At 38.6% G+C, this 12729-nt stretch overlaps 1 protein-coding gene across 2 annotated transcripts; it reads left to right on the top strand.

Moving 5' to 3' along the window:
- The first annotated feature begins 1847 nt into the window (after positions 1-1847).
- On the top strand, positions 1848-11834 carry CALM1 (calmodulin 1). 2 transcript variants are annotated; one of them, XM_003756161.4, is made up of 6 exons: positions 1848-2129; positions 5577-5607; positions 6681-6824; positions 9477-9583; positions 9775-9910; positions 10090-10612. In XM_003756161.4, exons 1-6 carry the CDS (start codon positions 2127-2129, stop codon positions 10116-10118), a joined length of 450 nt encoding a protein of 149 aa, XP_003756209.1. In that variant the 5' UTR covers positions 1848-2126; the 3' UTR covers positions 10119-10612. The 2 variants fall into 2 exon arrangements, with proteins under 2 accessions (XP_003756209.1, XP_031808219.1); XM_031952359.1 differs by lacking the exon at positions 1848-2129 and adding an exon at positions 3607-3792 and having other exon boundaries at positions 10090-11834.
- The last annotated feature ends 895 nt before the right edge of the window (positions 11835-12729 follow it).

Genomic DNA, 12729 nt, shown 5'->3' with positions numbered 1-12729 from the left:
TTATTTCCTTATTTACAACTTTCCCATTAATATGTGCATTTATTCCCATTAAAATTTCTCCTCCTTCCTACATCTACAATTCCCAATGAACACAGAATAAGGATTTCTTTGTACATTTTGTAAAAGGGAATAATGTATTCCTAAATGAAAAAGGAAGGTTATGGTAATCTTTAGTTTGTTCCAGAAATCACTTTAGATTGAGCTGGAGGGTTCAGCTTTTCTATGGCATTCCAGAAGCAGATCCATTAAGAAATTTCTAATCCTACTCCAATTAATGGCATAAATGGCTTGTTAAATCTTATGGTGTCTTCAAGGTACAGAAACAAATTTATTTTCTGCAGTCAAAAGCAAACATAACCAAGCAAAACACACTCTGGTCCACAATGGTCAATCAAACACTTTTCAGTGTTCTCTGAAAGACTAAGGGAAGGATAACTTGCAACTGTTGCCTCGGCCTTGTAAACAAAAGATCAAATTCTGTGGTCTGTTTTTGCAAGAAGTGAAACTATAGCATTTTTTATCAAGATTAAAAAAAAAAAAGCTTGTGCTTAAATTGAATGACTGAAAACACAATTTCACTATTTAAAAGTACAATTTAAAATATGCTTTAGGTAAAGTAAAAATTGAAGATAAAATGTCATTTCAGAAGGCCCAGTCTTAGTTATGAATGTAATCGAGTCAGTATGGAGAGGGTGTAATTCTTCTGGATTATTAATATTTGCCCCTTTTTATATATGTGTTGTAAAGCTGCGCTGCCACCACCAAAAAAGTAAATGTATGTATATTTAAAACATGACTTTGCCCGTTATTAATACATTAGATTTTGGTGCCCTTAGAACTGAAATAGACAATGTTTTTGTACAAATAAAAGCTAAAAAAGCAGCAGGGAGAAGGGTAAATGCTATTCAGGTTTACTGAAGAGATTATTTCATGAAGAATTAGGTTGTACGATATTTTAAAGTTTAATTGACAGGCAAAACAAATCCTTCCCAGCCCTAGGTATTCCTTTAAAATTGGGGGGGAAACATGGAGAGAAAACCTCCAGTCAACTTCTTTCACCATAAAATTGCAATTTGGTTTTTCTTTCCCCAGCATACCTCTGATGTTGCTTTACATTTGATGCAATTCATTTCTGGCCTGACTCCATCTCCCTCCTTTCCTCCCTTCCCCCAAGTAGTCTCCATCCCCTCTCCTCCAGTTTTTGTAGCACTTAGGGTAACAGTTTTTTCCTTTCCTTTTTTTTTTTTTTTTTTTTTTAAAGAGCAGGTCCCATAAAGCAGTCTGCAATGTTAATGCAAGCTAAGTTAAGATTCCTGGACTCCGAGTTGTACAGAGACCCCCGCAGTAAGGGCATCTTTCCCAGGCAGGGGGCAAAATATTGTCGCAGGAAGATCTCGAAGGTGCGGAGTTTACCTTTTCGGGCTATCGCAGGGCACTTATGTCACCCAAACCTCACTGACAGACGTTCTGCAAGCCGAGTTTCCTATCATTCCCTGCTTCAGTGCTGGATTCCTACCCAAATTCTAGAGCTCTCTGCTGCACTTCATGCCAAGGTGCGGTCCCTTCTGCTTTAGCCTGTGGGTACAAGGAAGGGAATGCCTCGCTCTCTCCTACCTCTGGTTGCCCAACCGAGTTGACAGAGCAGGGGAGGAGGAGGAGGAGGAGGAGGGCCTGGCTTCTGGAGGGTGGAGAAGGAAAGGGAGGGGGGGCGGGTAGGGGGAACGTATTAGGGGCGAGGCTACGCACCGCGCCGCAGCCACTCTGCCTCTCTCTCGCTGCCTGTGATCCCTAGGCTCCGGCGGAGGGATACATCGCATTATATATATAGAGGATTGCGGCGCAGTATCACACCTCCAGCACTTGCAGTGGGAAGTGGTTTGCAGGAGGCGGCTCCGTTACTCGGGCGGTGGTGGCGGCTGTAGTAGCAGCAACAGCAGCTTCAGCAACAGCAGCTGCAGCAACAGCAGCAGCGGTAGCAAGAGCAGCCACAACAACCTTGTTAGCAACCTCGGAGGCCGGAGCTACAGCAGGGACGGTGGTTACAGCGCTAGTGCAGCAAGCTCCCCACCAAAGCGGCATCAGCGGTCTCATTCGTTCCTTCCTTCCTCTCTCCCCTCTCGCGCACAATGGTAGGTAGGGGTGGCTCCTGCTGTCGTAGCAGCTGCTTGCGCTCATTTTCCCCTTTTTTCTAAGTTCTTGGTTTATTTCCTATTTTGTTATTAGCTTCTCCCCCCCCCCCCCTTTTTGTAGGGAAAAGGCTTTGCCTTTTATTTTTTTCCCTGGTTCTCTAAGATACGAATAGGAGGGATGCATTTTGGAATTGCTCTGTGTGTGTGTGTGTTTGTGTGTATTTTCCTTGCGAAATAGACTCTAATTTTTACCTCCCCCCCAACCTCTCCCCACCCCCCGCTGAAGTTCGCCGTGGGCTGTGGAACTGCATGGGCGCTGGATCTGCTGCAGCATCTGCGCTCTCTTGTAGCTCAGCCACCCCCTCCTCTTCCTTCCCTTGCTCCCTCTCCGCCTAGCCCCTCACAACAACCAACGCACGCTTCCCCCAACTGCCTGCAGTGCCTTGCCTGCAGCGCGCCTCTCACCTCGGGGGAGGCTGTCGGAGGGCAGCAGTTGGGGGAGGGGGAGATGATTGCCTTGTGTGTCTGCGTGCTGGGGAGGGGGGGCGTTAGGGCGGGTTGCAGCTTAGCTTTGGGGAAATGGCAACGAGGTTGGATGATGGAAATGATGTACGCGTTCTCCTCCCAGGCTGTTCTAGAGAGAATGAATGAGCCTTTGGCGCATTACGCTTGGCCCGGACCTCGGGCTTCGGGGTTTTTGTGCCTCCACCGTTGTCACTATCCTCACTGAGACGCAGTATCTGTTCCCTGTTAGTTGCTCCTTGATTACCACCAAGTACACCCCTCTGAGATTGGACCAGAGGCTCCCACTTCTCTATCATTCTTGTGCGCCCTGGACGGAGTTGGGGGGAGGGAAGTTAGGAGGCTGGAATGGGTGGAGTGGGGGCAGGAAAGCGAGGAATTGGGGGGGCGGCGATGTAGGAAATTTAGGGGGAAGAGATTTAGATAGGAAGGAAGCTGCCGAGCTGCACTGCGCTTAGGGGGGTGGGGGCTCTGCAGTTATTGCAATGTGTCCCTTTCCTCCTACCCCAAAAACGCAGCTGTAAAACCATTTGTGGGCTTCGTTACATCATGAGGTCTCCTCCTTCCCTAGAGAAGCGTTCTCGCTTGCGCGCTAATTGGGGCGGGGAAGGCGGGAGGTGGGGGGAGGAGGTTGAGGGGAGCTGGCGAGCAGCTTGGTTTCCATTAGAGACTGCAAAGTTTCTGCTTTAAGAGGAGGCGGCTGTGGAGTGGGATGGAGGGTATTGGAAGAGGCAGCCGCGGGTTCGCCGGCTTGTAAAACCAGAAGGGGGTGGGAGGAGGAGGAAAAAAAGCAGGGTGGGGGTTATTGGACAATGGTGAACACAGTGACTGCAGTAGTTGGAAAAGGGAAGCTCTCAAGTCCTTGTTACTATAATCGAGGGACAAGGCACATAATTATTAGTAGCTTTCTATGTATTTCTAGAATTTTCCAAATCTTCCACAATTTCCCCTCGTTTCAACTTTTCCTAATATGCGATTATCTTTTCACTTTGTCATGGTTGCGCTCCTTTTTCACTGCATTTCCCTACCCTGCGCTGTTACTTCCCGGTCTGTGGGGGGAGATGCCCTCCAGAGTTTCCGCTCTCTCTTTGCAGTTCCTGCCGGCCTGCAGATTGCCAAATGTGATTATGGACCGTGCTGGGTGTGTGTTTTTCACAGCCCCCTTCCTCCATTAACCCCTTCCTCTCCCCTAGGGGATAACTGACATCACTGGGACAGGATTTTATGGCTTGGCTGGGTGGGGTTATTGCTCCAGTGTTACTACCTTTGACCTGGTAGTCAGGGCAATGGGGTGGTGTCAGGAGGCAGTTGCTTAGGAAAAACTAACTGCTGGATGCTTTATAATGGGCATGTACTCTTCAATAGCTCCAATAGGTTAATTTTCCATTTTATTTATTTGGTGAAATGGAGCTGGCTGTTCATTTCTTCCTGGCTATAGGATGAGGTGTGGTCTTTTCTGTTGTACAAAAAAGACTTCTGGTAGTGTTACATAAATCATCAGGACTACTTCACTTGATCAAAAAAAAAAAAACAAACAAACAAACAAACCAAAACAACTAATTGATTGCTACTGGGATTGAAAAAGTGTACACTTTCAGGCTGTTTACCAATCAGAAAACTTCAGGTTCAAATGTGATTACTATTGTGAAAGGCCCTGAAAGAGAAATGTTTCTTTCCTTCATGCATGACGTATCAAGGAAAAGGCTATTTATTAGGAATTATTTTGCAAGCTTATCCATAAGTTTTCTTCAATTAAAAGTAAGATACATGAGAATAGACATTACTCTCTAATTGTTTGCTTTACGGTCAATGAAAATTAAAATTCATGCCATTTATAGCTGTGTTTCTTTATATGAGAAAAATTTTTGATATCCTTAAAAAGGGTGAGGTGTGTGTTAATGGGGCAAACTGAATAGTTTCTTTTCTCCAGAGAAAGGCAGGTGAATAATTATTGTGTAGGTTTCTATAATCTTAATGTTACTGTGTTCTATAGCAACTAAGTTAAAAACATTCTCTTTGTCACTGAGTCACATGGTAATTTGGCTGGGAGCATTATAAAGTGGTAGGCTTTTAACAAATAACTACCTAATTAAAATAACCAGAAAGCATTTATTACATTTAAAAGATGCTTTGAGGGTGGAGGACAAAGCCATTGCTGTACATTCGGTTTCTCTTCCCTCCTTCTCCCCATTTAAATGCATCTCCTATAAATGGATTAACATGCTTTTATATCCAATACAGTATAATTACATAACCTGTATTTAGAGTGCCAGCAGCAATACTCAAGATACTATAAAAACCTAGACCTGGATATGATCCTGTTAGCTCTCCAGCTGCAGTTGGGCTGGGTCACTTCTTGGATGAGAAAAAGTGATTACTTTGGAAAGCTATATTAAAGATTCGGTAGATGGCACTCTTCTGTCTCAGTTTTCTTTGGATACCTTTAATTTGATGCTAAAAAGCATTCTGCCACCAGAGGTACCATTCTTCATATAATATATCAAGTCAAGCGCTGACCTCTTCTGGTTATTTAAAGTTCTCATAGTATATAAGATAAGTCATCAATTCAGAAAGAACCTTAACCACATTATAACCATGTTGCTGTTGTTACTTTCTTGTGGCAATACATTTTAAAACTGGATACAGGATATTCCTTGTTGCTTGTATTTCTGGTCTGGTAGATGACTTTTAGGATTTTACAGATTTTTCATTTTAAGGACTTTTTTGGTCACTGGCCCTGCAGGAAAGAAAAAAGTCTTATCAGCAGACATTTATTAGAAACCTACTGTGTACTAGGTACTATGCTAATTGCAAACAAGATTGAATTTAGGAGCTTTGGATACTTTTAATGAAACAGGAATGCTTATCACTTAATTCCAAACTGTTCCATCTTTAGATTCTAACATTCTTCTTTTCTTCATATAGGCTGATCAGCTGACTGAGGAGCAAATTGCTGGTGAGTGTCACTGATGGTATCAGAGCTAGTAATTATTGAATGAAAAACTAAAACCAGTCTTTCTGGGGGTGGATCAATATTGAAAGAAAGGAATAACATCAAATGTAACAAACAATAAATACCTACTAAGTAAAAGGAAAATAATGTATGAAGATAGTTGGATACCATTTAACTTTGAATTTCCTGCTTCACCAAGATCTTCTGAGCTGCTTAAGGACAAGCCAAATTGATTAATTGGTACACTGGCTCCTTTTGATTGATCATTTGTTTTTTTTTTTTAAACTAATGAACCAAGGGTAGGACTCAACTGTTCCCCTTTAAAGAATTTTAAAATGACAAGTATACATACTATAATCTATCTTTTAAATTTTAGTTTAGATTTCTCCATTTTTAGTAATTGGGAAAGTCTTTGATCTATCATGAAGTAACCTATGATGATGAACATGTAAATGAACATGTTGACTTTCTCTAAAGCTGTAATGATTGAGAAATAAAGTTAGAAAGCAGACTAGTGAAGGGAAAAATTGGTTTAGTTTTTAACTTTGGTTATATTTTGTTGATCATGTATGCAAAGATCATGTCTCCTTATTTAACATAGTCTCATTTCAAAATGTTTCTAAGATTATTTTTTGCAGATCCATGTAAATAATCCCCTGTTACTCATTTATGGTCTTTACCTAAGAAATTATAATAAAGAAAAACTTTTTTTTTTTTTAAAATCAGACTTTATAGCTAGTTAGGGAGTTGAGAGAGATTATCTAGTTCTGTTGTCCAGTAGTCTGTGAGCATACCTAGATAGAAATAACTATTAAACTTCACTGAATTCATGTATATGTGTGTGTATGTATATATATACACACATGTACATATCATAACTCTCAAATCTGTTACTAGAAAGGAAATAATACCACAAATTAATATGTATTAATTTTAGTCTGCTATGAAAAGATAGTATGGTAAAAAAAAATTACTAAAGTATTTCAATAATCCTGGAAATTTGCGATTAAGCATCAGGCACTTGAGTGTTCCTTAGTATGATTGATAGACTGAGGTGGTATGGATTTTGTTTTCAGAATTCAAGGAAGCCTTCTCCCTATTTGACAAAGATGGTGATGGCACCATCACGACAAAAGAACTTGGAACTGTCATGAGGTCACTGGGTCAAAATCCAACAGAAGCAGAATTACAGGATATGATCAATGAGGTGGATGCTGATGGTAAGAGCTTTGGAAATCTGAATGAGCTCCAGGGTTGTGTAATTTTCTCTAGTTAGAACATGTTTTAAGTCTATCTTTCAGGACCGTGAGTAAATACATAAAAAGGCTTTTATATAGTTGCTTATATCTTCATAATCTTTCATGGGGATAGTCATATGGAAACTGCACCAAGAAGTGAAAGTAAAATGTAGTTCTTTGCCGATTAAAGCAGTTTTCAAGGAGTAGTAAATAGAGGACTAAACTGGAGGATTTTCTGTCCTGCCTCTGATACTATGGGCTATGTTGTCCTGGGTAAGTCCCATAACTTCTCAGTAGCCCTGGATAAATAAATTGTAGTGTATACAGGTGAAAACACAAGTCAGAACTAGAATTGAAGTTTGGTTATTTGTTAGTATTGTTTATATATCTGAAAGTTACATTTTTCTTATTAATTAGCCTGAACTCTCACTAGTCCCTGGATCACTTAAGTTTTTTTTTATTGTTGCCATGACCTTTTACTAAAAATTTTTATATCACACAGAACATTTTTATCAGTCAACATTTGAGGGCTTTTTACTGAAGGATATTGTTCCTATGTCTTTAGGTCAGTACAAAAGGGAAAAGGGTGTTTGTGTTAAAACGAGCCTTTGTCTACTCAAGCTACCTTTTTCTTGGGTCACATATCAATATCTTACCTCAGCTGTGGTATAAACTAACTAAGCACTGAGACGTTAGGTAACAGTTTGAAATGGGGATGGGGCAGAGCAAGGAGAATCAGTCCTGGAAAGCTGCTTTACCAGATAAGAAATGAACAGAGAGTTGAGTGTCAGAAGAGTGTGTATAAGCAATATGTTTGTCTAGTACTTTGTTTTCTGTTGTGTTCTTTGTGTATATTATCGCTTGTTATTCATAGTGTAACTGTAAGGGGAAAGGTGGCGCTGTATTTGGCAGAGTAATTGAGATTCAGAGAAATGAAATGATTTTTCCAATGGAAAATAAGTGCCTGATCAAGGTTTATACCTCAGTTTCTCATTACTTCTCTCTATATATAGATTCTGTTAGAGTCGATATTTGTTCTACGATTATTTTGGAATGCAAGTCTAATAAATAGCTTTAAATTGTGTTAGTTGTCTGCTGAGATGCTTAATATTTAGACTAATTAGGTTGATTCTCTACTTTCCACCCTAAAACTATTTAAAAAAAAGAAAAAAGATTGGAAGTTCATTTCTTGAGGTGAGAAAAATTTTACCCTTAAAGATACAGACTATAGTAATTGCAACTGATGTGATAAGGAGTGATTATGCACAATCAAGAATTTAAAGACATTATGAGTCAGTCACTCCAAAATAATTCAATAAATATATTGGGATTTTTTTCATATTGAATATATAAAATAATATTGTGAATTTTATCCTTTGAACCCCACAAAGTGATAGTTATAGAGAGTGTGTTTTAGTTTTAACTTTATCAGAAAGAATAACCACACCTAAAAAATGCTAACAGAGTGTAATACTATTAGTCTCTTATAATTTTTTTCCTTTCAGTTAACTTGATAGCTTGGCTTTATCTGGAACAAATCTGTTCCAAAAAATATTTTATTAATGATAAAACTGAAAAGAAGATGGTTGTAGCAATAAAAAATTTTTTGACAGAACAAGAAATTGTCTTAAATCATAGTCCAAGATATGTGAAATTCCCAAACATTCTTAGAAGGAATGTTATTATATAAAAAGGTAATGTGATAGCTATTGATTGATAGTGGAGTACAGTGGGAAGTATCCTGGACTAAAAGTCAGACTACTTGGGTTTGAATCCTGGTCTGCTAAGTATTCAGATATTGCTTTCAGACACTTAACCTCTCTGAGTCAGTTTCCTCATCTGCTAAATGAATGCAATAATAGCATTTACTTCAGGATTCTTCAGAGGATCAAATGAGATAACACATACAAAGTGCTTTTCAAGCATTATGCAAATGTCAACTATCATTCTGTATTAAAAAGCTCCTTTCAGCTCTAGTCTATGATTCCATTATCATTATCTCGATATTGTTTATAAAGGAGGGTGAGATAGTATAGTGTACTAATAAGATTTTATGGACCATAGGGAAAAGAACAAAATTACTTATCTCAGTCCTTGTCCTTCCAAATTTAATGCATGTCACATTAAATATTGTGGTGAGGTAGATGGCATCAAAATGCCTGATTTTGAAGTGCTTTTTAATCTGTGAGCCCTAGTTTATCAGTAGCATCACTTAGATCTCTATAAATTCCTACTGAGTTGAGTGGATACAAACATGGAAGAAGAAACATCTGTTCCCTGTGGGAAATGAGCTCAAGAGCCAGGCTCTAGGGAACATGAAGACTCGGCTCATATGATATTGTGATTTCTCCTATTCATTTGTTCTTTCTTGTTTTGTTGCATGAGCAATACAGTGGAATTTTGGAGTCAATTTGGGACTTTATGGACTTCTTTGAATTAAAAGATACTGTCCTGAAATTTAAGTGGTCAGTGGGTCTGTCATCTATCTAGCATATGCTTAAAAAGATCTACTTAAAAGAAATTATTGAGTTATTGAGTATCTCTTATCAAAAACAATTTTAAATCAAAATTTGAGTAACCTACTTTCTGTTTTTTGGTGTTTTTTTTTTTTGTTTGTTTGTTTGTTTTTTTGAGGTAATGGCACTATTGACTTTCCTGAATTTTTGACCATGATGGCTAGAAAAATGAAAGATACAGACAGTGAAGAAGAAATTCGTGAGGCATTCCGAGTCTTTGACAAGGTATTGCTGAATCCATATTACAAATAGCAGTTTTAAACAAGATTATCTGAAGATTATTAATCATCTACAAACTATAATAGAGTGTAGACCTAGAAAGTGGAAAATTATTCATTTGAGTACAGATTGAGTGTAGAACAGTGGTGAAGGACTTAACCTTTCTAAAGACCTACATAATCATTGACTGTTCACAGGATGGCAATGGTTACATCAGTGCAGCAGAACTACGTCATGTAATGACAAACTTAGGAGAAAAACTAACAGATGAAGAAGTAGATGAAATGATCAGAGAAGCAGATATTGATGGAGATGGACAAGTCAACTATGAAGGTAAAATGCCCACTACCAGACCTTCCAGTGTTGTTTTTTTTTCCCTCATTAGCAAAATAGACGAGGTACTCGACTTCTTAGGTATTAGGTTTTCTTTTATGTACAGTACAATTTAGATGCTTTACTAAGTTAAAGTTGCTTTGAAGATAACCGAAAGCTGTGGTTATTTTTCTTTTCAGAATTCGTACAGATGATGACTGCAAAATGAAGATCTCCTCTCACCTTTTTTCCCCCCTCTAGATGAATCAAATTGAATCTTTTACTTACCTCTTGCAAAAAAAAAAAAAAAAAGTTCATTTATTCATTCTGTTTCTGTATAGCAAAACTGAATGTCAAAAGTACCTTCTGTCCACAAAAAAAAAAAAAAAAAAAAATCTGCATGTATTGGTTGGTGGTCCTGTCCCCAAAAGATCAAGTTACACATCAGTTTTACAATATAAGTACTTGTACTACTACCTTAAATGATAAGGAAGCACTTAGTGGACTCCTTAAAGTTCCATTTGCTAATGATTATTACACTGTTTGGGCTGGCCAGTTTTTCATGCATGCAGCTTGACAATTGAGCACAGTCAGACATTTGTATTAAAAAAAAAAAAAAAGAAAAACAAAAAAACAAAATTAAAAAATGTACCCACGTGGGTTTATCTAGTTCAATTTGTTAGTATAAATTGTCATAGCTGGTTTACTTTAAAAAAAAAAAAAGTAAATAAAGTAAAATTGGTTTACCTCAGGATGGTATGCAGCAAAATGGTTGAAGGATGCAGAATTTCAAGATGTAGCCCTAATGGTGGTTCTTCTGTACTTAAGTGTGCTCCAAACCCTAATGATGATCTGAAACTCTGGATGGCATGTCTGTGTTTCTATTGGTTTAGCATTGTCTGCATTGCACTATAGTGAAACGGATGTCAGACTGTTACCATTCACACAAAATTTTTGAAAAGAAACCTTCACCAAGGGAGCATCTTTGGACTCTCTATTTTTAAAACCTTCTGTACCATGACTTGGAGCCGGCAGAGTAGGCTGTGGACTTCAGCACAACTATCAACATCGCTGTTCAAGATATTACGATTTATGTCCATTCCAAGTTGTAAATGCTAGTCTTTTTTTTTTTTTTTCCAATAAAAGACCATTAACTTAAAGTGGTGTTTAAATGCTTTGTAAAGCTGAAATTTAAATGGGGACAGGGCAGCTGAGAGCTGTGGGGATTGGGGGAGGAGGGGAAGTTTTGTGCTAGCAGACCAACCTATTCGAGTACCCTGACCTTTGGGTTTTTTCCCCTTCCACCCTCTCAGTAGTAAGAACTAATCTCTGAGTCCTAAGATATTTACTAGAGATAGACATACTGATCTTTTTTTTCATATGATAAAAATATATCTAGTTGGCCTTTTTACTGCTAACAATGATCAGTTCAGGCAGAATAGCCTGAAGAAGAAACATCTAATCTCTAAATCATTTACCTGGGATTCCTTTAAAACATGCTGCTGATAACCTGCTTTATGTAACTTACTGACACCATCTATGGAAAAGACATGATTCACGATTTATTATGGCAATGTAACTCAATCTTTGCTGTGTGTGATAGAAGCAGTAGACCACTTTTCTAAATCAATCTCTTCACATTTAAACTACCTTTCACCATGCAACTAAGCTAATTTATTCATGCTATTCATACAGCATCTCATTTGGGTTTCTTCTCTTTCTTCCCCCTCCCCCAGTTCTCCTTCCCCCATGTGTTCTACCTTTCTACTTTATTTCCAAATAGAACTGTGCCCTCTGTGTGTATGCTAGTTCACAGCTTGTAAGTAGAACTCCAGCCTGGAGTGAATTTTGTGTCTAATTATAAACCCTGTAACCAAAACTATTACGAAGTGCTGACACCAACCTTTGTGATGGCATCAGCTCATACTAAAAAAAAAAAAAAAAAGTCACTTTAAACCCATGTTGCATTAAGTGGGCCACACTTTGTAGGAGGCTGTATTTTTCTGGGTGTTAAATTATCCAATTAGTAAGTTTGTAGGTTTTGAGTTCCTGTATGTTTATTGGGTTTGTCTGGGGCATGGTGGGATACTGCTAGGGAAATCTGAGAATGAGTCTGCTACTTTGCAGCTAGCTAATGTATGAAGAGACTGATCCCTGAAGCATTTTGCAGCTTTTGCTAATGTTTCTGCCAGAGGATGTTTAGAAGCAGTGAAGTGTGGCAAAATTCAGATTGGTTCTTGGCTTTGGATATGTCCGTGTGTCAGAAAGTTAGTGATCAACCTCAGGTTTGGAGAACCTCTATGTTTCAGTTATTCCTGTTAGGTGACTGAACCCTTGAGCAATTAAGTATCACTGTTGGTTTCTCCATAATATATGGAGAAATATCCATATTTGGGTAGGTGATTGTGAATAATGGCTTAGATATTAGATCCCCTTCTAGTGCTGGGAATTTCTCCACACTGGAATTGCTACTGGAATGGCTCTAGCTAGGAATTTTAATAACTTGTTAGCCTATGATTTTTTTTTCCCCTCTGTGTGTTTGCGTATGTGTGAGAAAAGAGGTAGGCATAAAATAACCTGATTCTTGGCCTAGGCTCTGGTTTTAAATTTGTGGCAAGGTGACTTTAAAATGCCTCAGTTGATGACTTGATGTTTTAAGACTGATGACTTCAAAAAAAAAAATTATAAGCCTTTTAAATTCACCTTTATCCATCTAGTCTCTTTTCTAATGCTAAAGGGGTTTTTTGATTGAAGTACTAGTGGTCCCTCTGTAGTGAGTATCTGAGAAACTTGATTCTTAGCTTTGGGGTCCTTTTGAAGAGTTAGCAGTTGTTCTGAAC

This window comes from Sarcophilus harrisii, chromosome 2 (assembly GCF_902635505.1).
Source record: "Sarcophilus harrisii chromosome 2, mSarHar1.11, whole genome shotgun sequence".
In the NCBI taxonomy this organism is placed as follows: domain Eukaryota; kingdom Metazoa; phylum Chordata; class Mammalia; order Dasyuromorphia; family Dasyuridae; genus Sarcophilus; species Sarcophilus harrisii.
This window is presented reverse-complemented; position numbering and strand designations above follow the sequence as displayed.